We start from the raw sequence: 26,482 nt of genomic DNA on the forward strand, positions 1-26,482 counted from the left end.
TCTCATTTTCTCTTCTGGTTACACTTCCTTGGGTTCTTGCAGAGGTACTCACCTGGTTCTTGACTAGGTACCAGCCGTGTCACCAGATGCCAGCTGTCCGGTGACAGTGGACAAGGGCTCGCCTAGCTGGGCAGCTTGTGCCAAGTGCGTCTGTGGCTGCGCCTTTGCTAGTTTGGTGCCTGTCTTGCTGGGTCCCTCTGCAAAGCGCATAACACAGAGATCCTGATTCCAGGGATGTATCATTTACTGCACTGCTTGGTGTAGTTTTAATAGAATCCCTGTTTTATTTGTTGTATATGTAGCAGAGGTCAGAATGCTGAGCTGCGTATAACCCACCCACAACCCTTTGGTAGCTTCCTGTGTACACTGTTCAGTGGCTTGCAAAAGTATTCACACACACACCCCCACCCCCTGGCTTTTTACTTATTTTGTTACATTATAATCTGTGTTATTTTTGTAATCTGATTTGTGTGTGATGCATCAGCACTGAATAATCTAAGTTGGTGAACTGAAGAGAGAAAAATATAGGCTTAAATTAAATTTATGGGATCGAATAACTAAAAATTGACATGTGCATACGTATTCACCCCTTTTTGCTATGAAGTCCCTAAAAAATTCTAGTGCAAGCAATTACCTTCATAAGTCACATGCTTAGTGAAATTAAGTCCATCTGTGTGCAATCTAAGTATCACATGGTCTGTCAGTATATACACACCTTTTCAGAAAGGCCACAGAGGCTGCAACACCATTAAGAAAGAGGCACCACTAACCAAACCACACCATGAAGACCGAGAAGATCTCCAAACAAGTCAGGGGTAAAGTTGTTGAGAAGTACAAGCCAGGGTTGGGTTTTAAAAAGAAATATCCCAATCTCTGATGATCCTCCATAGCAACATAAAATCCATTATCATGAAATAGAAAGAACATGATACCACAATAAACCTGCCAAGAAATGGCCGCTCACCAAAACTCTCACCCTAGGCAAGGAGGGCTTCAATGAGAGAGGCAGCACAGAGACCAAAGATAACCCTGAAGGAGCTTATTAGTTCCCAAGCAGAGACTGGAGTATCTGTCCATATGACCTAAATAAGCCATACACTCCATAGAGGTGGCCTTTATGAAAAGTGGACAGAAAAAAGCCTTTACACATAGAAATTGTAAGGCTTGTTTTGAGTTTTCCAACAGACATGTAGGAGACTCCCCAAATGTATGGAGGAATGTGCTGTGGTCAGATGAGACCAAAATTGAACATTTTAGCCACTAAGTTAAACGCTATTTCTGGCACCAAACCAACACAGTTCATCACCCCCAGAACACCATCCCCACAGTGAAACGTGGTGGCAGCATCATGCTGTGGGAGGTTTTTCAGCAGCAGGGAGAGGGAAAATGGTCTAAGTTGAGGGGAAAATGGATGGTGCCAAATACAGGGATATTCTTGAGGAAAACCTGTTTCAGACTGTCAGTGATTTGAGACTGGGATGGAGGTTCACCTTACAACAAGACAATGACCCTAAGTATACTGCTAAAGCAACACTCGAGTGGTTTAAGGGGAAACGTGTAAATGTTTTGGAGTGGCCTAGTCAAAGCCCAGACCTTAATCCAATTGAGAATCTGTGGTCAGACTTGAAGATTGCTGTTCACCAGAAGAAACCATCTAACTTGAAGGAGCTGGAGCAGTTTTGCCTCGAGGAATGGGCAAAAATCCCAGTGGCCAGATGTGGAAAGCTCATGGACACATATCCAAAGAGACTTGCAGCAGTAAGGAGGCTCTATGAAGTACTGACTCTATGGGGGGGGGTGAATAGTTATGCACACTGAAGCTTTCAGTTATTTTGTCCTATCTGTTGATTGCTTGACAATAAAAAGAAAAACAAATGTTCACAGTTGTAGAAATGTTCTTTACATGAACTGATGCAAACCATAAAAAAAACAGTGAAATTCCAGGTTGTGAGGAAGCAAAACATGAAAAATGCCAACTTTCGCAAGTCACTGTACATTGTCAGCAAACTGCCAATCAGTGGTGGGGGCAGGGTTACACAGATTACCTTGACTCTCTTGCACGTTAGGACCTTGCTGTCTAGTGAGAATCTAATCTCCTGCTGATGAAACACTGTATTGAAAGAACAGCACACAGCCTAGTAAGTGACACATCCCTGGAGTCAGGCACACTTGCCTTACATTGTGCAGCTGTCAGATTAAATAGCAAAAACCTTCTGACAGATTACTTTAGCACGGCGCTGTACCACCAGGTAGAGCAGACCAGACCCCGGTCTTTTGAATAGGAGCTGATCTGCAGCTCTCGGCAGTGATGGCTACACATGATACAGCTATGTGCTGCTCAGCTCTGTGCGGTGCTGACATCAGGAGTCCATAGTAGCTCATCAGTGGGAGCCCGTGGTGGACCTGCGCCTTTCTGATATCCAGTTATCCTAAGGATAGGATGAGTATACCAAAAGTCACAGCGTCAAGAACGCATTAGAAACACATAGTAAATATGTAAGTAATCTAGAAAAACAGCAAAACCTCACCAAATAGTCACACGGGCATGATATGGCACCGACACTAGCAATGACGGAGTACAACCTTTACTGACATCTACTGGCCAATGTGGAAACTGCTTTCATAAGGCAGACACTAAACCAGAGGAATAAAGCGGAGAAGAGCAGCGTCTCCTCACTCACTACTACCCCCAACCTCCACCACAACCCACAGTAGGAACAACTCACAACAATAATAATAATAGTCTACGTCCCTTCCTATAGAGACCCCGTGACCAATCCGAGGCCTCTTCTCATCGATCGCATGACAAGTCGCTACTAAGAGACGCGCTGTCATTGGCTACTTCTGATGCTTCCCTTTATTGGCTAAGACTGACGCGCTAGTAAGTTTGTATCGCTCACTTCCGGCGCGCGTTGTCAACATCCGGTTTGTCCAGTAGTCCCGTGCAGTAACCGGCTAGTAGTGTCCGGAGGGAGGCGCTGCGCCCCCGGGGGCTGCACAATGTCGGATACATGGAGCTCCATACAGGCCCACAAGAAGCAGCTGGACTATCTGCGGGAGAGGCTGCAGCGCAGGAGGAAGGATGTCAGCTCTCAGCTGGCGCTCGGTGAGGGGGCTCCGCGCTGTGCACGGTCCGGCTTCTGGCGGGATAGCCATTCATGTCTCCTGTTTCTCCTCAGATCCGCAGAACCCGGAGGCCGCACTGGCTCCTTCCCTCCGCAGTGACAGCCCGGTACCAGCAGGGGTCTCACAGCCGCCAAAGGGAGCGGCGTCCTCAGAAGTGACCCCCGACCCCGAGCTGGAGAGGAAGCTCCTGCACCACCTGTCTGACCTGGCTCTGGTGCTGCCTGCAGACTCCGCGTCCATCCAGCAGGCCATTACCACGGTGAGGGCTCCTACCGCCGCCATGCTGCTGTCATCGGCCCCTCTATGCTAAGTGTATCTTCATCAGACAATTCCTATACTGTTGTTGGTCTGTTGTAATGAGATGATCATCTCATTACAACATCCCAAAGTCGCAAGTTATCCACTAGCTAGGATAGGGGATCTGCAGAAGAACTAAACTCAATAGAGCCCCATCTTGAATAGAGTAGAGATTTTCACTTCCAAACAGACTGCCAGAAATAGCCGAGCGCTGAACTCTGCTTTTTACATCAACCCCATAGACAATGACTGGAGCAGAAGCTGAGCACCCATGCTCCATTTTAGGCAGGGCTCTATATAGCCTCATTCTTGGGATTGCAGAGGTGGGACCCTCAGCGATCAGCAAGTTATCCTCTATATTATGCTTGGGAAAACCGCTTGTCAACTTCTGACAGCTCCCTGACTTTGTTACTGTGCCTGCATCTTTGCCTGCAGAAGACTTCTCCCTCTAACAGCTGTAAACTTATTAAATGCCTCTGTCCATCTGTGACAGAGGAATTTACAGCACACTTCCCAGGGATGTACTGTTCCAATAGTGTGATCACCTATGGGATGCTGTAACAGCCAGCAGTGAGCTGTAACCCCCGTGCCAGTCATGATAGTACTTCTGTGAAAGGCAGCCTGTCTATGGCATTCATAAGAGACTGTTTTTTGTTATATACAGTAGTATTTTGGTATTGCTGCATACTGTACAAGCGAGCAGAGGTTCAAATCCCTGAGGGGACTAACAAATACCTTTAAAGAGTGAAAAAAAGTTTTTAAAAATATAACAGTCTAAATCACCTCTTCTTCCATTGAAATTGAACTAAGAAATGAAAGAAAAAAAAATACACTACACCATTAATAAAAAAAAAAAAAAAAAAAAAAACAGCCGATCAGTTGTTATCAGAGGCAGCAGCCACCGGCAAGAAGTACTCACTTGCGGAAATGCTCCGTCTACTTGTAGTGGCGGCCGCCGCCAGGTACTACTCATCCACCTTCTATTGATTTGAATAGGAGGCTTATGTGCAGTAACAACCTCTGGCCACTACACGTAGACGTAGTTGAGTACTTCCTGCAGGCAACCACTACCCCCTATTCTGTGAATAGCTGATCGGTGGGGGTGCCAGACCCCTGCCGATTGAACATTGATGCCCTACCTCTTTAAGTCTAATCTTCATTGCTGGGACAGTATTACTCTGCAGATTCGCCACTGGAAAATCTGTGCTGCAGCTGCTCTGCTGCAAACGGCAGGTATCGGTAGACGTGAGGTCACCTGCTCTGCTGCAAATGGCAGGTATCGGTAGACGGGAGGTCACCTGCTCTGCTGCAAACGGCAGGTATCGGTAGACGGGAGGTCACCTGCTCTGCTGCAAACGGCAGGTATCGGTAGACGGGAGGTCACCTGCTCTGCTGCAAACGGCAGGTATCGGTAGACGGGAGGTCACCTGCTCTGCTGCAAACGGCAGGTATCGGTAGACGGGAGGTCACCTGCTCTGCTCACCTCTCGATGTGGAAGTGAGCGGAACCAGATTACCCCCTTCAACACAGCTTGTATAAAATCTATTCATTTGACTTTCTAAAGAATAATTGTGACTTATTTCTCTTTTTTTACAATGTAGCCAGACTTCTCGGTTTCAAGGCAGGCTGTTGAAAGCCTTTTACAAAAATTTGCTGCTCAAGAGCTGATTGAAGTGAAAGGTGGTGAGCAAGAAGATGATGACCGACCCACTTTAGTGACTTTTGCTGACCACTCCAAGCTCTCAGCTATGATGGGAGCTGTTGCAGAAAGAAAAGCCCCAACCGTTGCACCAGGAACGAAAAAGAGAAGGATTCAAGAAAGTGATTTGTCAGCTTCCTCGCCATCCACTTCTACTGCAGGTACTTCAAAGGAGAAGAAAGTATCAGAGCCACAGAAGAAGGCAAGAAAACACACCTCTCATGTGGACCTGGAAATAGAGAGCTTGTTAAGTCAGCAGTCCACCAAAGAGCAGCAGAGCAAGAAGGTGACTGATGTTTTCACATAAACTCATAAAATGGCCACTAATTGTGCGACATTTGCTACTATTCATATGGTGATATTTTAGGTAAGCCAGGAGATCCTTGAACTTCTGCACACCAGCACGGCAAAGGAGCAGTCTATTGTGGAAAAGTTCCGCTCTCGAGGCAGGGCTCAAGTCCAGGAGTTTTGTGACTATGGGACTAAAGAAGAGTGTAAGAAAGCATCTGGGGCTGACGCTCCTTGTAAGAAGCTACACTTCAGGTGACAGATTTTAGTAATGCTGTTCATGTCTTCTAGAAGGAGTAGTGTGGCACAGATCCACAGTTTACTTATATATATATTAGCCAGTTTGCTTCTTTTTCTTTCTTATCTGTTGGTCAGGGACTATTGCTGGCTACACCTCGAGGGTCAGTTGTGGGGTGGGAAGGTTAGATATCAAGGAATTATATTTTACAGAACAACTTCTTTCCATTAGACTTCGAAAGACTCACAAATCAACCATGGAGTGTGTAAGATAGATGGTACAGATAAGCGATTGCCTTGTCAGGTTTTGCCTGTTTATGTATGATACATTTATTATGACTGTACGGATTTATCCTTTTGAATCACTTATTTTTTCTTTTTACAGGCGTATCATAAACATACACACGGATGAATCTCTTGGCGACTGCTCCTTTCTCAATACATGTTTTCACATGGACACTTGTAAATATGTGCACTATGAGATCGATGCGTATGTAGAGCCGTCAGGAATCACAGCCGGATCCGAGTCTACTGCAAGCCAAGAAATGCCGCTAGCAAAAGGTGTGGGAGACGCAAGTGTAGGACGTCTGTTCCCTTCACAGGTAAGATCTGTGCATCCAAACTTTGTAGGCCGTAGGGAGCCAACTGAAAAGGTACAAACAGTCAAATATAGTCTTCAAAACTTTGTTGAATTTGTATTAGAAAACCTGATTGTAACATTGAGGGTGAAAAATAAAATTCATCCTTCACTTTACAGTTGGGTGGCTTTTACTTCTAGCTATAAATATGACCTCAACGCTCTTAACCTTTTGTGCCCAGTTTTGTACATATGGCTGGCATATTCTCCAGCATCATGGTGGCACTGTTGCATATAATTGGTTTACTGTAAGTAAATCTGCCTATGTATAAATAGTATCTGAACAGAGGGTACACAGTGAAATTTACAGGATACACAATTTTTGGACATTTTTTTTTTTTTTTATTGGTGAAGCTAATACAAGTACACATTATTGCTGCTTATTCTTGAAGTGATTTACTGTGTGAACTTTGTAAAGGATGAGATTCCTCTACATAGTTCGAGAACTTTTTTTTTTTTTCTTAAGAGCATGTAATCAATCGAGAAGATAAGTTTTATGTTTCTTTAAAAAAAAATTGCACGGTTTGCCTTATATAGCCTCTATGTTGATTGTGGTTTCTATCGCTGGCTGCAGAATGAGTTAATTGAGAATCCCTCAGTCAGCACACTGTGATGGTTTGCCAGGTAGTAGGCTGAAACTTTTATCTGTTTTTTTTTTCTGAGCTCTTCTTCACTGATTTATGACCACAGACTACATCAAAGTTGAATCATCAGGGAAACAATTGCCATGTAGAGAAATTCCATCCTTTCACAAAGTTCACACAATGATGTATGTCAGGGGTGGGCAATTAATTTTTTCAAGGGGCCACATGAGAAACCTTGACTATTGTGGAGGGCCGAACCAATAGGCTGAAATTGATTCCCCACGGCCTCTCCATGCCTAGCCAAACATCCGATACACATGAGAAAAAAAAGAACCCTACATACTCCTCAGTCCCGTCGGCCACTGTTTTCCAGCCCATCGGCTGTCTCGGTCCGCGGGCTGGACTGGAACAGGCAGAGACGGGATGTGACCTGCGGGTCGCACTTTGCCCAAGTCTGATGTATGCAGTTATTAGAGCCGTGGGCTAACATGTTTAATGTGGTATGTACTTAGGTTACACTGTATTCTTTTATCTCCTATGAATTAGTGGATCCGGTGTGACATCCGATACTTGGACATGAGCATTTTAGGAAAGTTCTCCGTTGTAATGGCTGATCCACCATGGGATATTCACATGGAGTTGCCATATGGAACGTTGACTGATGATGAGATGAGGAAACTCCAGATCCCAGTACTGCAGGACGATGGCTTTCTTTTCCTCTGGGTCACGGGCAGGTAAACAGCAGACTAGATGATGATGATGTAATGGTGGTAACAGGGGTGAAGACGTCTTCATAAGTAGTTTGTACAGGAACATGTATATTCACTATTGCCTTGATAATATACTGTATACATTAATAGGACTACATGATTGGATCCTGGGCCACCCACTTCATGGTTCTCCCCACACCATCTTGGTACAACTAAATAGTTCCATGTTAAAGGGGTTGTCCGCCGTTTTTTTTATTATTATTTAAAAACTAGGCTCCTAGCCTTCTTGCTTCTTCTTTGACTGCAAGGATCATGTGACATTGCCCACTGGAAAAAGGAAACAAGGAGCTGTGCGGAGGACATGGGCAGCGGTGCTGAGAAACTGCAGGGTCCGGTAGATCTGTACATGTATTTATGTATTTTCAGATTACCATGGGCCCATTTTTAAAACTAAAAAAAGTGGTGAGGACCTTATTTATGTAGCTGCTATGCAGTCCTGATTTTACTCTGCTCTAGTCAGGAGGAAGGAAGTTTCTTGAAAATGATAAAGGCAGAATAACCACTAATTCAATCTATAGGAGTGACTGGTATCTGCCTAACCAAACAGTGGGTTTCATGCATGAAAACTGCTGCAGACGAGCTGTCAATGCTGTCATTCACAAACTATTGGAATTCACCTGTAATTTGTTTCAAGACAGATCTGAAAATCTGCTGAGACCCTTGTGTTATGGCTGGGTATAGATTTTCTTAAATAATATTTCTGATTCTAGGGCAATGGAACTTGGTCGGGAATGCTTAAAGTTGTGGGGGTGAGTAATGTTTTTTTTTTTGTTGTTTTTTTTATTAAATCATGGTTGATGTGTATTGATTTGGTGAATTACATATGGGGGGAAGGGTAGAGCAAGATTTGGAAATAGAATGTGAACTGATTACGTTTTATTAAATGATGTTAAAATATAATATAGTTGGAATTAATGGTCATATAAAGTTGTTTCTGACGAACAATTTGGAGTGTGTTATCTGTCTGATTGCTATAGGGAAAAATGACTGGCGTCCCCTTTTAAGATATTGATTTACCGACAAAGTTGTGCCATGAACGCCTCACTGTATAGTCATAGATCTGGAGTATTCGTAGGGTAATTATGAGGCAGAAACAATAATGAAAGCATTATATACTCTTCTACTCTGCATGCAGCTAATACTGAATATTCAGACTGAATTATTAAAAATTTTGGGTAATGGGTTCAAATCTTATGACCTTTCCCTAATCACTTTATTGGAGCTCTGTTATATCTGTGCTGCAATGATATTAGCAGCTACTATAATCTTAGCAACTTGGATGTGATAATCACATTGCTGCACATAGTGCAGACCTATAGAATGAGGATGATCATCTGGCATGCCACACGGAGGCTGGAGACACTGAGCGCAATGCTGTGTAATTCAGCAGGCGCTCCTAATTCTGCTGCACTTTACATATTACTGGGTCTATAAGATATTAGCAGCATTAAAGAACTTGTCCACTACTTGGACTACTGTTTGTCATACCCCACACTTGGCCCTGATAAAAAAAAAAAAGCTTATACTCACCTCCTGTGCTGGCGCCATTCCCGCGGTGTCTGCACTCGCTCTCCCCGGGGCTGCCGTGCGGTTGTTAATCAGCGCTGGCATCACTGCCCCCCGCTTTTGTGGATAGTGACTCCAGCGCTGATTGGGCTCCAGGCTCACATGTCACAACAAACGCACGGGAGCCCCGGGGACAGCGAGTGCTGACACTGCTGGAACAGCACGGGAGAGAAGTATAAGCTTTTTTAATTGATCGGGGCCAAACATTTAGATCAAGAAGGGTCGTCTTAGTAGTGGAGAACCCCCTTTAAACTGTTGTCTGCTTATTCCTATGACCGACTTCATTACATTTACTGGCGGTGTACACGTTATGTCAACTTTATGCAATATTTGTCATTTTCTGGGGAATTTTCGGCTCATCTCTCTCTTGTATTACATATATACAGATATGAGCGAGTGGATGAAATAATTTGGGTGAAGACCAACCAGTTACAGCGAATTATTCGAACTGGACGCACTGGTCATTGGCTTAATCATGGCAAGGAGCACTGTCTGGTAATGATAGTTGTCATTGTTAAATATATATATTTTTTTTTTGTCTCAAGTGTGCCACTTTCTTGATAAATGCAAATTGTTTATTTTGTAGGTGGGTGTCAAAGGAAGCCCTCAAGGATTTAACCGGGGTCTAGATTGTGATGTCATCGTGGCAGAGGTGAGATGGTCATGATATTCTATCCTGTGCAGGAAAAGATTGCTTAAAGGGGTTGTCTGGGCTTTTGATGAAAGTCTGCAGTGCACTGCACTCCTTTCAGGATTCTCAGATTTTGCTGACTAGAGTGGGCGGTTACGTGACCTCAAGCGAATGGCATACGTCCGAATATACTTGTCTGTCCTTGCTGACTAGTATTAAATGAGGCCAAACACGTCTAGTCAGTATATAATTGCAATTCTCATTGGCAACATTGGAGAATCTTGACAGCGTAAGCTGCTTCAGAAGTGTGCAATCACATAGTGCCTGCAGACTTTCATCAGAAGATTGGACAACCCCTTTTAAAAAAAAAAAAAAAAACCTTTCATGACATTTTTTTTATTTTAACCCCTTCGTGACCTTGGGTTTTTGGGTTTTCATTTTTTGCTCCCCATCTTCCCAGAGCCATAGCCTTTTTATTTTTCGGTCAATATGGCCATGTGAGGGCTTATTTTTTGCAGGATGAGTTGTACTTTTAAACGCCATCACTGGTTTTACCATACCGTGTACTGGAAAACCGGGAAAAAAATTCCAAGTGCGGCGAAATTGCAAAAAAAGTGCAATTCTAGAGTTATTTTTTGAGGGTTTTTTTTACCACGTTCACTGAATGCTAAAACTGACCTGCTATTATTATTCTCCAGGTCATTACAAGTTCGTAGACACTAAACATGTATAGGTTATTTTTTATTTAAGTGGTGGAAAAAAAATCCACAAAGTTTTGCTTTAAAAAAAAAAAAAAATGACGGCATTTTCCGAGACCCTTAGTGTCTCCATTTTTCGTGGTCTGAGGCTGGGTGAGGGCTTATTTTTTGCTTGCCGAGCTGACGTTTTTATTGATACCATTTTGGGGTAGATCTGATGTTTTGCATTCTATTGCAATGTTGCGATGACCAAAAAAACGTAATTCTGCAGTTTAGAATTTTTTTCTCGTTACGGTGTTTACCGATCGGATTAATTCTTATTCTTTTTTTATATTGATAGATTGGGCTATTCTGAACATGGCGATACCAAATATGTGTATGTGGGAATTTTTTTTTATTTTGAATGGGGCGAAACAGGGGTGATTTTAACATTTTGTATTTTTTTTTTATATATATATATTTTTAAAACCATTTTTTTACACTTTCTGCATGCTTCAATAGTCTCCATAGGAGACTAGAAACTGCAGTTTCCTGATCGTTTCTACTGCATACAGGCGACAAGCAGGAGAAATGCTCCTGTGCTATGAGCGCCGACCACTAGGTGGCGCTCATATCTAGCGAGACATGACAACCACAGGGGTCTGTTGCAGACCCCGGGTTGCCATGCCCACCCATCAGTGACCCGCGATCACGTGACTGGGTCACTGATGGGCGGAGATAAGGCCGTGCTTCCGGCGCGGCGCTGTTAAATGCTGCTGTCAGAGATTGACAGCGGCGTTTAACTGGTTAACACCTGCGGGTAAGAATCAGCTGACATGTGCCCGGTTCAGTGCGGGCTCAGTGCCGGGGCCCGTGCTGAACCGGGGTTGGTGGCCAAGGTTGTACTAATATGCCCTAGGCTATAAAGGGGTTAAACTGTATATATCGCTAAAAATGGGCTACAGAGCCCAATTAAAACTTTTTTTTTTTTTACTCCATTGGGTTGCAAAGATATGGGCCTTTGATGTTTAGGGTGCCCAATATGCAAATTTCCTTTTAAACTAAGGAGGCGTTTTGTTTGGGCAGCCTTTTAGAGGTGAACATCTTAAAAAAAAAAAAAGCCGTGTCCTACAGGAGAAAAAATGCAAAAGCCAGCAGAGAATGTCAATATGGGCATTGTCCGCGAGATCTGGTGAGACTTGCTGTGCCTCACACAATGCTTTCTGTCATTACACACCAGGAGAGGAGAGCTGCAGCGTGGGAGTGCCTGGAGCAGTGAGGATCATCAGGGGACACCGTGTTTGTCGCATACAACGCTTTGGACCTACTTCAGGTATTGGGACATACTATCAATCTCCTTATTCTCCGATACCTGTAATAGTTCCGGAGCATTTGTATGTGACAAACACAGCTTCCCCGAGGATCGTCACTGCTCTGACACTGCAGCTCTCATCCTCTCCCAGTTTTGCAATGAAAGGAAGCGACAGGAATGAGGAGTTCTCAGCGTGACCATGTGAGATCATGCTGAAAATGGCTGTTTTGACCACCTTATCCTTTACGTATTTTTATATATTTTTTTTAAAGCGGTCTTATGATTGGGCTGCGTTGTGGAGAGGAAAAAGTAATATCTATTAAGGTTTCCTTGGTTGATGGGGAAACTGTAATACATGGTCGCACAGCACATGATAAAGCCGTTCTTGTTCTCTACTTCTAAATGATGTGATAATAGAATTCATTTTTTTACCCAATGTAAGCTTGTACTTGTAACTGTGTGGTCCTTCATCTAGGTCCGTTCTACTAGTCACAAACCTGATGAGATATATGGAATGATTGAACGTCTTTCTCCTGGCACTCGGAAGATTGAGCTGTTTGGACGTCCACATAATGTGCAACCAAATTGGTTAGTGTTTTAGTTGCTTTAACTACTTGTTAATCAATAAGGCGTCACTATGGCTTTCACAGTCTAATTACAGAGCCCGATGTAGAATGGCTGCGGATCACCTAGCCCGAGTGCTGCGGCACATTATATGTCTTTTATAGATACTGTATATACTATTTGTTGAGTTTGGCTCAGGAAACCTGAAGCCAGTCCGTCCATCATGGTCCATACTCAGGCCAGTTTTACACATTCACAGTCTATGGCTAGCGTTTAATGGGCATATTATAGACGCAGCCTTACTCTTGTGTAGCTAGCAGCTCAGGCCTTTATTGGACCTTTGTTCAGGTGTAATTCATGGTCACATGTTTTTCTGAAACTGCCCTTTTTGTGGTCTTTACACAATAGAATGAAATGAATTTAGGAGAAAACATACGGCGTTTGGTTGACTAAAATCCAAATTTTATTCAAATCTATTAAAAGGTGTACAAAACTGTAAGACATAGAACAGACACTGATACATAAAAAATGTGTGTGCAGTGCTGCACAGAACCATACACTTGGACCAATACATCAATCAGACCTGATGTCTGTATATGAAATACATAGATGTTCACAGACCGTCATCAGTGAAAAAGGGCAATGCTGGTGCATATAAAATCACTCTATCAAACAGTGTGTATTAAGTACAAAAGGGTGCAACCATAAGGGAGCACATTCATTAAACACACCTGTTGTTGAAACAGAAATGCATACAAAGGTCCTAGCTTACCCAATTAAGTAAGTGATGGAAAGTGCAGGAGACTGCCACACAAGAGGACCCCCGACCAAGACCCCCTACGCGCGTTTCGCTGTTTTAGTGTTGCTTCATCATGGGGATGTAGAATGTAGTCTCAGCTAATTTTCTTCACACTGTACCCCCAGCTCCAGATTGCTGCTTTTATTTTCCCAATGGCCTTAGAAAATGTATTTAGAATCTGAACGCCTGCTATGGGCTACAACTCTGTTACCCTTGCACCAGTTTTGATCGTTTCTCATTTTGATGAATAGAACATGATCTATTTCTATTCAATCACAGGAAAAAGGCTTGTAAAACTTTAATAAGAGCAAAACGGTGTATGAATCCAGCCTGGAGAGCTGTTTCCTTGCCTTTTGAAGCATTTGTCTTGTGAAGTGTGTGAGCATGCAACAATTACATAGAAAAGCTTCACTACTTTCAGTGCAGCGTCTCATTCCTGTGTTTTAATACTTTCTCTTCTTTAGGATCACTTTAGGGAATCAGCTGGACGGGATCCATTTGTTAGATCCAGATGTAGTAGCTCGATTTAAGCAACAATATCCAGACGGCGTGATTTCAAAACCAAAGAATATGTGAATGCCTCCGCTGTCCTGGGAGAGAACAAAGGATGAGAGCTGTTTATTTTTTATACGGTTATCGGCATCTCGTCTGATATGTGGTTCAGTGTAAATAGCGCTTTTATGTCATTCCACTTCAGGAATGCATTGGCAAAATAAACCAGAAATCGCTGAAGTCAAGCTCCCACAGGCTGCTGAGACATTTATTTTAATCTCTCCCAACCACCACAAATCATTGTTTTACACTACTATGAAACCTCCCATTTCATGTTTTCCACCAGTCAATAGTTTGTGCAAAGATGCTTCATTTTGGAATATATTTTTTAAAGAAAAATGTTCTGCATGTTTAGTTAAAGGGTTTGTCCCATAAAAATGACTAAACAAAAACAGTCTACATGGGAGCCATATGCACTACAAAGCATTGTCTGTGCTGTCCTGTAAAAACGCTGATTACTGATGTAGTCTCACAAAGCAGAAGATTCCTGCCACTTGGAGCAAATGTCTGGGTGGGTCAACTGCCCAGCATCACTGGACTTCCTGTTCTTCCTTACTTTCCCAGAGTTGCCTACTCTTTGGTGTTATCCCAAGACTTTCCGTAACCTCACAAACAGTGACTGCAAAGAAACCCAGAGCCAGCAGTAACATGGAGTATGGGCTGCCTAGATTGTCAGGGGATCTGGATAAATTGTCCACAATATCGAAAAGCATTGGTGCTGGCAGTAACTGTCTATGAACTACCCAATAGGGCCGGAGAGCTAACAATAGAATGCCGTTAAACATCTTATTGGGATCTCTGTTGTCGGCCCTTCCGACACCCCGGCGAGGAGGGTTAGACAGTGTTCTTGCCGGCACTGATGCTCCCTTTTGATTTTATGGACAATGCAGCCAGCGCTTCTGACAATCTGGGGAGAGTACTGATTGTTACTATGATTCCTGACACAATGGGGAGTGTGTATACACTATACATTACCTGTACTGGAGTTTATTGCAGGTAATGTATAGTCACGTACCTCACAGTATTAGAAACCATGGCTGAATTATACACTATTATACACGCACAATGGAGGATCCATGCCATCAATAACACTATCTATGCGCTCCCTAAGGTGGCAGGAGAGCTGACATGTCCTAGTAGGATGTTGAACATTAGTCTTGATGCCTGGGATCCCTGTAGCAGCTTCATTTACATAGTCGGGGACCACATACACCGCATTACTGCACCACTGATGCTCCTTTTTGAACATATGGATACTACAGCCAGTGTTGACAGCCTGTGGAGCACATGGCTAGTGTTACTGCCAGAACCGATGCTCCCTTTTTGGTTCGTAAATAATGCAGCCACGGTGGTGGGAGCAATGGCTGCATTGTTCATAAGAAAGATCGTGTATGTTTCTGGCACAGAGCCTATGCACTCCACAGCCTATCAGGATGCTGTCATAAATCTTGGAGTGCACATAACCAAAGTATGTGCGTTTATGTGAAAAGACAGCCGGCCTTGATTGTATCCTCTGGTCAGAAGGATTCCATGCGTGATAGCTGTTATGGTCTGACAGAGATGGACTACTCAGAACAAGGTTTGTAACACCGCATACAGCAGGTGAAATAAGAATTGAACACGTCACAACTTTTCTAAGTAAATCTATTTCTAAAAGGTGCTATTGACACGAAAGTCTCACCAGATGTAGGTAACAACCCATCCAATCCACACAGGGAAAGAAATCAAACCATAAATGTTCATAAATTATGTGACATAATGAAAAATGACACAGGGAAAAAGAATTGAACACATGAAGAAAGAGAGGTGCAAAAAGCCATGTAAAGTCATGACACCAGCTGAAATCTATCAGTAATTAGAAAGCAATGTTGCCACTTAGTGAAACATATCAGCTGGTTCTATTAATGGCATATAAAAAGGTGTCTCATTGTCAAGGCGCTACACAAGTAACCTCTCATGATGGGTAAAACCAGTGAGCTGTCTCAAGACCGTCTCAACCTTATTGTTGCAAAACATACTGATGCCATTGGTTACAGAAGAATTTCTAAACTACTGAAGGTTCCAGTGAGCACTGTTGGTGCGATAATCCGGAAGTGTAAAGAACATCATTTCACCATAAACCGACCACTACCAGGTGCTCCCCCCAAGATTTCAGACAGGGGCATGAAAAGAATTATCAGAAGAGCCAAGGACCACCTGTGGAGGGCTACAGAAAGGAATCAGCAGGTACAAGTGTTTCAAAGAAAACCATAAATAATGCACTCAATCACCATGGCCTGTATGCATGCACATTATGCAAGACTCCATTATTGAGCAAAAAGCATGTTCAAGCCCGTTTAAAGTTTGCTCAACAACATTTAGACAATAGAGCCTAAAGGGCCAGACACATGTGGTAGGTCACATATATAGTAATTAGTGTTGAGCGAATATGTTCTATTAACCCTTTCGCCGAGTATGCTCGGGCCGAGCTCCGAGTATTTATAGCTGCTCGGTGATATTACATGGGAGGAATGTCTATTTCTTACACATTCCTCACATGTAATAAAGCTGTCAAACAGTTGCAAATCATGCACACGGGAGCGATTCAAGCATATCACCGAGCAGCTATAAATACTCGGAGCTCGGCCCGAGCGTACTCTGAACAGAACATACTCACTCAACACTAGTAGTAATCCAAAAAGAGAAAGACCTCCAAACAAATTTAATAAACAAACTGATTTTATTCATATATAAACACACAACATATATTAAGAACCAATTAAAAAAAAAAAAAAAAAAAAACAAGCTGGGTTTGTGACAGACAATAAAAGAACAGTAAACTGGATGCAAATGAACACTCCATGGTAAAAGTTCAGCTCAGTTATATGATCATACACATATTCAATGATGTATATAGTATCAGAAAATATTCTTAAATTATACATCTTCCATATGATTATATCAGAAATCCGGTAACAGAATCACTCCTGTGATAATGATTCCCATTGGTAATATTAGGTCTAACACCTACAAGTGTTTATAATCAACATCACTGTGCAGATCATATAGGGAAATCAATTTGCCACTGAAGAAATCCGGATATCATCCATGATGGTGGAGTTCATGACGTTGCTTAAGGCATATGGTGCCTAGGGTATAATACACCAATATCTATGTTGATAATACTAAATACTTGGAATAAGGAGAACAAAATGCTTAGTGCTGTGCAAACCAACTACACTGCTCAAAAAAAGAAAGCGAACACTCAAATAACACATCCTAGATGTGAATGAATGAAATATTCTCATTGAATACTTTGTTCTGTACAAAGTTGAATGTGCTGACAACAAAATCACACGAAAATCATCAATGGAAATCAAATTTATTAACCAATGGAGGCCTGGATTTGGAGTCACCCCCAAAATTAAAGTGGAAAAACACACTACAGGCTGATCCAACTTTGATGTAATGTCCTTAAAACAAGTCAAAATGAGGCTCAGTATTGTGTGTGGCCTCCACGTACCTTTGTGACCTCCCTACAATGCCTGGGCATGCTCCTGATGAGGTTGCAAATGGTCTCCTGTGGGATCTCCTCCCAGACCTGGACTAAAGCATCCGCCAAGTCCTGGACAGTCTGTGGTGCAATGTGACGTTGGTGGATGGAGTGAGACATGATGTCCCAGATGTGCTCAATCGGATTCAGGTCTGGGGAACGGGCGGGCCAGTCCATAGCTTCAATGCTTTCATCTTGCAGGAACTGCTGACACACTCCAGCCACATGAGGTCTGGCATTGTCCTGCATTAGGAGGAACCCAGGGCCAACCGCACCAGCATATGGTCTCACAAGGGGTCTAAGGATCTCCTCTCGGTACCTAATGGCAGTCAGGCTACCTCTGGTGAGCACATGGAGGGCTGTGTGGCCCTCCAAAGAAATGCCACCCCACACCATTACTGACCCACTGCTAAACCGGTCATGCTGAAGGATGTTGCAGGCAGCAGATCACTCTCCACAGCGTCTCCAGACTCGGTCACGTCTGTCACGTGCTCAGTGTGAACCTGCTTTCATCTGTGAAGAGCACAGGGCGCCAGTGGCGACTTTGCCAATCCTGGTGTTCTGTGGCAAATGACAAGCGTCCTGCATGGTGTTGGACTGTGAGCACAACCCCCATCTGTGGACATCGGGCCCTCATACCACCCTCATAGAGTCGGTTTCTAACCGTTTGTCCAGACACATGCACATTTGTGGCCTGCTGGAGGTCATTTTGCAGGGCTCTGGCAGTGCTCCTCCTGTTCCTCCTTGCACAAAGGAGGAGGTAACGGTCCTGCTGCTGGGTTATTGCCCTCCTACGGCTCCCTCCACATCTCCTGGTATCTGCTCAATGCTCTGGACACTGTGCTGACAGACACAGCTACCCTTCTTGCCACAGCTCGCATTGATGTGCCATCCAGGATGAACTGCACTACCTGAGCAACTTCTGTGGGTTGTACTGTAGACACGGCCTCATGCTACTGTACCTCTAGGGGTGAGAGCAATGGCAAAATGAAAAAGTTACCAAAACAACAGGCAAAAAGGATGAGAACAGAGAAATGGTCTGTGGTCACCACCTGCAGAACCACACCTTTTATAGGGGGTATCTTGCTAATTGCCAATCATTTCTACCAGTTGTCTGTTCCATTTTCACAACAGCAGGAGAAATTGATTCACAATCAGTGTTGCTTCATAACTGGACAGGTAGATTTCACAGAAGTGTTATAGGCTTGGAGTTACATTGTGTTGTTTAAGTGTTCCCTTTATTTTTTTGAGCAGTGTATATAGGTAATGATATACATCCATAATGCATAGCCTAAAAAGTAACAATTGTAAGAACAGCACCTATATAACTAATGAAGCAGAGATAAAATGCTTAATGCGAATACAGTACATCTAGTGTATGTATATGTCATATAGCTGCCTTCATAACTCAAGTCAGAAGGGGTTACTTCTGAAGAAGCAACTTGATGCAAATTGTGCGTCAAGGGTTACTGGATGAGACACTGCCACTGTTGGTCCACATGATGGGTTTTTGAATGCCTTTTACCGGGTCTTGAGTTATGAAGGCTGGTTTGCACAGCACTAAGCACTTTGTTTTCATTATTCCTGGTATTTAGTATTATCAATATAGATATTGGTGTATTATACCCTAGGCACCATATGCCTTATGCAACATCATGAACTCCGCCATCATGGATGATATCCGGGTTTCTTCTGTGGCAAATTGATTTCCCTAATATGATTTGCACACTGATGCTGATTATAAACATTTGTAGGGGTTAGACCTAAATTTACCAATGGGAATCATTATCACAGGAGTGATTATTTTACCTGATATCTGATATAATCATATGGAAGATGTATAATTTATGAATATTTTCTGACACTGTATACACATTTGAATATGTGTATGAGCATATAACTGAGCTGGACCCTTTCCATGGAGTGTTCATATTCATCCAGCTTAATGTTCTTTTATTGTCTCATAAATCCCGCTTGTTTTTTTATTGGTTCTTAATATATTTTGTGTGTTTATATATGAATAAAAATCATGGTTTATTAAATTTAGTTTGAACATTTATTCAAGCCTGTGAAATACTGGGAGAATATAGTCTGGTCAGATGAGACCAAAATTGAACTATTTGGATGCCGTAATACACACCATGTTTGGACGCCTAAGGGCCCTGCTTATCACCCCAAAAACACCATACCAACAGTGAAGTTTGGAGGTGGGAACATTATGGTGTGGGGCTGTTTTTCAGCATACGGCACTGGCAAACTTCATATAATTGAAGGAAGGATGAATGGACAAATGTACAGAGACATTCTTGATAAAAATCTGCTGCCATCTACCAGGATGATGAAGCTGAAATGAGAGTGGACATTTCACAAGACAATGATCCCAAACACACAGCGAAGGAAACTGTCAATTGGTTTCAAAGAGAGAAAATAAAGCTGATAGAATGACCCAATCACCTAAATCCAATAGAAAATCTATGGAAGGAATTAAAGCTCAGAGTTCATAGAAGGAGCTGACGGAGCCCACAGACCCTTCAGGATGTGAAGAGTGTTTGTGTGGAAGAATGGGTCGCAATCACACCTGAGCAATGCATGCGACTAGTTTCTCCATACAGGAGGCGTCTTGAAGCTGTCATCACCAACAAAGGCTTTTGTACGAAGTATTAATTAAATTTCAGTAAGCATGTTCAATACTTTTTCTCTGTGTCATTTGTTATTGTACATAACTTAATTTATGGACATCTTTGGTTTGATTTCTTTGCCTGTGTGGATTGGATGGGTTGTTACCGACGTCTGGTGAGAATTTCATGTCAATAGCACCTTTAGAAATATATTTACTTCGAAAGTTGGTGACGTGTTCAGTACTTATTTCACCCGCTGTATATCCGAAAACTGCTGGGATCTATACATGTTTTTTTCAAGACTCCCAATTAGAAAATTTAAAATTGTGACATATATTATTATATACAGTGGGGAAAATAAGTATTTGATACACTGCTGATTTTCAAGTTTTCCCACCTACAAAGAATGGAGAGGTCTGTAATTTTTATCGTAGGCACACTTCAACTGTAAGAGACAATCTAAAAATGAAAACCAGAAAATCACATTGTATGATTTTTAAATTGTTAAATTGCATTTTATTGCATGAAATAAGTATTTGATCACCTACTAACCAGCAAGAATTGGCTTTCACAGACCTGTTAGTTTTTCTTTAAGAAGCCCTCCTACTCTGCACTCATTACCTGTATAAAAGACACCTGTCCACACAATCAATCACACTCCACCCTCTCCACCATGGCCAAGACCAAAGAGCTGTCTAAGGACACCAGGGACAAACTTGTAGACCTGCACAAGGCTGGGATGGGCTACAGGACAATAGGCGAGCAGCTTGGTGAGAAGGCAACAACTGTTGGCACAATGAGAAAATAGAAGAAACACAAGATGACTGTCAATCTTCCTCAGTCTGGGGCTCAATACAAGATCTAAGGATGATTCTGAGAACGGTCAGAAATCAGCCCAGAACTACATGGGAGGATCTGGTTAATGACCTGAAGAGAGCTGGGCCCACAGTCTCAAACATTACCGTAAATAACACCCTACATCATTATGGATTAAAATCCTGCAGGGCATGCAAGGTCCCCCTGGTCACACCAGCACATGTCCAGGCCCGTTTGAGGTTCGCCAAATGACCATCTGGATGATCCAGAGGAGGTATGGGAGAAGGTCATGTAGTCAGATGAAACTAAAATAGAACTTTTTGGTATCGACTCCACTCGCCATGTTTGGAGGAAGAAGAAGGATGAGTACAACCCCAAGAACACATGTAACATGGTGAGGGAAACATCATACTTTGGGGGTGCTTTTCTGCAAAAGGGACAGAACGACTGCACCGTATTGAAGGGAGGATGGATGGGGTCATGTATGGCAAGATTTTGCCCAACAACCTCCTTCCCTCAGTAAGATCATTGAAGATGGGTTGTGGCTTGGTTTTCCAGCATAACGATGACCAGAAATACACAGACAGGGCAACTAAGGAGTGGCTCCATAAGAAGCATTTCAAGGTCCTGGAGTGACCTAGCCAGTCTCCAGACCTGAACCCAATAGAAAATGTTTGAAGGGAGCTGAAACTCAATGTTGCCCAGTGACAGCCCCGAAACCTGAAAGATCTGGAGAAGATCTGTATGGAGGAGTGGGTCAATATCCCTGCGGCAGTGTGAGCAAACCTGGTCAAGAACTACAGGAAACGTCTTACCTCTGTAATTGTAAACAAAGATTTCGGTACCAAATATTAAGTTCTGTTTTTCTATTGTATGGAAAACTTGTTTCATGCAATAAAATGCAAATTAATTATGTAATAATGATACAATGTGATTTTCTGTTTTTTTTTTATTTTTAGATTCTGTCTCTCACAGTTGAAGTGTACCTATGATAAAAATTACACACCTCTCCATTCTTTGTAAGTGGGAAATCTTGCAAAATCGGCAGCATATCAAATACAATAACTTCCTACAGTGGGGAAAAAAAGTATTTGTGGGAAAACCCCTTTGAAATATTTTTTATGGGTATGAAAGTCAAATCCATGACTGGATGAAAAACAGAAGCATTAGAACTTTGTATGTTTCCCTGTTGTTTAGGATCCAGTCCTAGTTCTGGCTTCACGATACTAACCAAATCTGCAAAGTAAGAAAGTCGATGGAGGGATATTACACAGAGGAGGTAGAAGCTGACGTGTACGTGCAATTCTCATGATGAACAGTATTAGAATATCTTAGTCTGTATTGAAAGCTGTACTACATACTATTACCCTATTTTTCGGACTATAATACGCACTTTTTTCTCCAAAATTTTGGAGGAAAATGGGGGGTGCGTCTAATAGTCTGAATGTTGGGGGGGGGGGGGTGTATATATATGTGGGGCGTGGGGGGGAGCTGTAGCGGTGGAGGAGCGGGGCACAGGAGGCAGCAGACGCCCGCTGCAGCTTACACTGTCCCCGCTGCTAGAGGAAATGAATATTCACTGCTATCCACCCCCACGGGGCGTGGGGAGCACTGAATATTCATGCTCCTTAATAGCAGCACACAGTGTATCAGCAGCGCAGCTCCTGCTGCTGCCCGAATCGCCTGTGTCCGCTGTTAAAGGGCATGAATATTCAACCTCTCTCCACGCCCGTGGGAGTGGAGAGGGGTGAATATTCATGCCCTTTAATAAGCGGGCACACACGATAACCCGGCAGCAGCAGGAGCCGCAGCACGGCTACACTGTGTGCCGGCGATTAAGCAGCATGAAGTCACTGCTCCCCACGCAGACAGTCCCGGCGTGGGGAGCAGTGACTTCCGGCAGCTGATCTCTCCATGTGAGCTGCGCATGGCAGTGACATCATGCGCAGCTCACATGGAGAGATCAGTGCGGGCAGACAGGACGCTGCGCCGGAAGAGAGAAGAAAGGTGAGTAGGAGTGTTTATTTTTTTTTTTATGTGCAGCCTGATGGGGATTAGGGGGACCATGCATACTAGGATGAGGGGGCCATACATACCAGGGTAAGGATGAGGGGGCCATATATACCAGGGTAAGGATGAGGGGGCCATACATACCAGGGTAAGGATGAAGGGACCATACATACCAGGGTAACGCTGAGGGGGGCATACATAACAGGATAAAGGTGAGGGGGCTATACATACCAGGATTAGGATGAGGGGCCATACATACCAGGATAAGGATGAGGGGTGCCATGCATACCAGGATAGGGATGAGGGGTGCCATGCATACCAGGACAGGGATGAGGGGGCCATGCATACCAGGACAGGGATGAGGGGTGCCATGCATACCAGAATGGGGATTGCTGTGCCATGCATACCAGGACAGGGATTAGGGGTGCCATACATACCAGGATAGGGATGAGGGGTGCCATGCATACCAGGATAGGGATGAGGGGTGCCATGCATACCAGGATAGGGATGAGGGGTGCCATGAATACCAGGACAGGGATGAGGGGTGCCATGCATACCAGGACAGGGATGAGGGGTGCCATACATACCAGGATGGGGATTGCTGTGCCATGCATACCAGGATGGGGATTGCTGTGCCATGCATACCAGGACAGGGATGAGGGGTGCCATGCATACCAGGATAGGGATTAGGGGTGCCATGCATACCAGGATAGGGGTGAGGAGTGCCATGCATACCAGGATAGGGAAGAGGGGTGCCATGCATACCAGGATAGGAATGAGGGGTGCCATGCATGCCAGAATGGAGGGATGCCAGGCATACCAGGATGGGGATGGGGACCACGTATAAAAGGAAGGGGGGGCATATATACCAGGATAGGTGGATATTACCCCTATACCGGTGTCATCAGAGGACCCCCTCCCCCTTAAAAGTGCATCATGAACACATTTTTTGCTTAAATTTTTTTTTTCCTCCTGTAAAACCTATGTGCGTCTTATGGTCCGATGCGTCTTATAGTCCGAAAAATACGGTATATGCGGAGTTTGTCTTTGAGGGAGATGATTAAGTAATTCTATCCGTGAATTATCACACCAGACCACTGTCTTACATTGCTCCATGGTTCAGTTATAATGTGCCTATTGCCAGTGTCTCTGGCTGTGAATCCGGTCAACACCGGCAATGTGTGCCACAGTAGGTCCTCTGTTGAATTGAACCAGACAGACTCTCCTTCACTGCTCATGAACATCAATGAACATTGGGCATCAATCACCCGGTTGCTGGTTCCATCCTTGGATCACTTTTTCTTTGTATTTTTTCCTTGTTGGCCTCTGCTCCTGGCTGTCTCAAATAACTGCCACAAAGACTGCATATGTGATTCCAGCCTTCCTTTGTATTTTGAATGACCGCCATTTACTAACCGTGATGCTTGCCTGTACAGTGTTATCACGCCCCACACCGGCATCAGTGCTAAGGTGGATTGACACAGAAATTGTGCCTGAGACATCAGTAGTGCTTGCAAACTACAGCCAATATCTGGGATCAGAGATTTCACATTAATGGCAGTAAGGTGACATAGGTCCATGGGTACATGCCCTGCCATCAGGAGGCTTAACAAAACATAAAAGTAAGTGATGGCTCCGTCCGTTGGGCTCCTCGGACACCAGGCTACTCCGTTTTAGTCTAGTGTCATAGGAGGCTGACATGACCTGCATTAGGTCTTTCTGCAATTTTTTATTTCTTTTTAGCCTATTTCCTTTTTCCTTCAACACAGGGAGGACACCTGTGCATTTTCACCAATCACCATCTACCAAGGCGGCTACCGCAGGGGAGTGCTGGTGACCCCTCAATCAGAAGAGGTAACCAAAGAGCTGACAGAGCAGGCATCCGAAGATATTGGAAGAGGGAGTATAATTGCCATTCCACCCTCACTTTACCTCCTTTTCTTATCCTTCCCTAGAAGCTCCCTCCTGGTTGTCCCTCTTTTTTATCCCCCTTTGGGCACTCTCCATGGGAGTTATTTTTTCTCTTCTTCCAGCTCTCTTCCTTTTCAGTCATTCACATACAGCTGCCATTAATTCCTTATGCATTACTTTAACCCTGTTGTTCTGTTCATATTAGCTATACACTGGTACTATTAAGGTCTGTTAATTTTGACATTTAGCTACTCTAAGCGTATTATTTGAATACCAGTTGCATTATTTAGCTGTATGTGAACATGGTTGGTCAAAAACAAATGAAAATCAAAACTTGTTTATTTTCTTTAGAAAAAGGTTGTACAGGTTCCCTTACTGCTATATTCAGGCATTCTTACATTCTGCACAGAAATAACTCACTTGTGCTTTACATAGATATTTACTACAACTAGAACATGTAATGTTTCATCACACGAAGATGGACAAATGCTGCATCTTTTCCTTTCTAGCCTTTTTCCGGTGCTGGTGGAGGCCGTGGGTTCACGTTGTTTTGCTTCTGGATACGGTTTACTATGGCTGCTGCTCCTTCACTTTGGAGTTTTACTTTTCTTCCTAATATAGATGGCATAACAAGTGACTTTCCTGAGTCTTTATGCAGTTTGTTTGCGTTCTGGTCGGGGTTTATTTCATGCCATAAAACAAATGCATTGTAGGCAGACACATCAACAATAGTATAAAATAAAACCATTGGCCACCGATTGGTTTTGTGTCTGCTTGTGGACCTGGCACTTAGTTGATCTAGTGCATCAACTGCCCCATTGGTGGAATTATAATCCAATATCATCTGCGACTTTTTGTCATCTCTACTTACTGCATTGTCATGCTGCATCGTGCTCATCAGAATTAAATGTTTGTTTTGGGGTAATTTCATATCTCCAGTAAAGTAAATGAACATGACAACCAGGAGGGCGCACACGACGACATTCTGGGACCGGAAGTGCGTCATTGTGTGCGCCACGAATCCGACTAGCGCAGCATGTGTATAAAAAGAAACGTAAGTGTACACGCTGACAGTGGCTGGAGGCATTAGCACGGGGAGATGAAGGTCTAATGCTGGATCAACATTTCTTGGAACCATATGCCCCTGATGAATGGCTGAAACACGTCAGGAGGTGCCTTGGATCTTTTTCACCTAAACAAAAAAGGAGGATAAAAGGCTCCAGGTGACATTTATCCAGTAGCCAGTATGAGGAATTAAGCCTGGCTGGTAATAAGAGGCTCGTCATCTGTTTGTTTAGAGCGGCTCAAGGATTACATACATTACACATTGAAGTAATTGATGAGGAATTATAGGGATCTTATAGACCAGATATTCTGTGATATGTATGTGAGATTTCCTTTGTATGCTGTCTCCTTGGTAAATGCTTGGTATACCAATATATCTTGGGAATGCTAAAAGAGGTTGATACCTAGCACTTGGATAGTGAACTATAGGTATTGTCAAACTCAAATAGATACCTTAGGAGCATTTACCATAACACTCTTTACGTTTATGTTGTTGTGTTTTGTTTTTTTTGTTTCATTACACAGGCACTCAGCACTTTAAAAATCAATAAAGTATTTATTAAAGGTTATATTTTAATATTCTGTGCTGTGGCAATATTTATATTGACCAGAATTATATTGGCCTAAAGCTGAACATTACTTTTACAATTCAGCTTCACTCAATGGACGTCTTCTCCACATTTTTATCCAACTTTCGAAATAATGGACACTCACAACTTTCACGGAGTAAAATCAGTGCTGTAAAAAATAAATTTGCACTATATAAAAGAACAACAATAATGATAAAACTG

The 26,482-nt window shown here is 43.2% G+C and overlaps 1 protein-coding gene across 2 annotated transcripts; it reads left to right on the forward strand.

Annotated features, from left to right (window-relative positions):
• Positions 1–2,871: 2,871 nt before the first annotated feature.
• Positions 2,872–24,803, forward strand: METTL3 (methyltransferase 3, N6-adenosine-methyltransferase complex catalytic subunit). 2 transcript variants are annotated; one of them, XM_073671128.1, is made up of 11 exons: positions 2,872–3,106; positions 3,180–3,385; positions 5,025–5,408; positions 5,490–5,665; positions 6,033–6,249; positions 7,415–7,602; positions 8,349–8,387; positions 9,591–9,699; positions 9,791–9,856; positions 12,300–12,412; positions 24,485–24,803. In XM_073671128.1, the coding sequence occupies exons 1-11, from the start codon at positions 3,001–3,003 to the stop codon at positions 24,786–24,788; spliced, it is 1,908 nt and encodes a 635-aa protein (XP_073527229.1). In that variant the 5' UTR covers positions 2,872–3,000; the 3' UTR covers positions 24,789–24,803. The 2 variants fall into 2 exon arrangements, with proteins under 2 accessions (XP_073527229.1, XP_073527230.1); XM_073671129.1 differs by lacking the exon at positions 24,485–24,803 and adding an exon at positions 13,652–13,929 and having other exon boundaries at positions 2,873–3,106.
• Positions 24,804–26,482: the final 1,679 nt, after the last annotated feature.

The sequence above is a fragment of the Phyllobates terribilis genome, unplaced genomic scaffold (genome assembly GCF_046119375.1).
Source record: "Phyllobates terribilis strain yellow unplaced genomic scaffold, ASM4611937v1 Scaffold_1__5_contigs__length_1240528914, whole genome shotgun sequence".
Classification (NCBI taxonomy): domain Eukaryota; kingdom Metazoa; phylum Chordata; class Amphibia; order Anura; family Dendrobatidae; genus Phyllobates; species Phyllobates terribilis.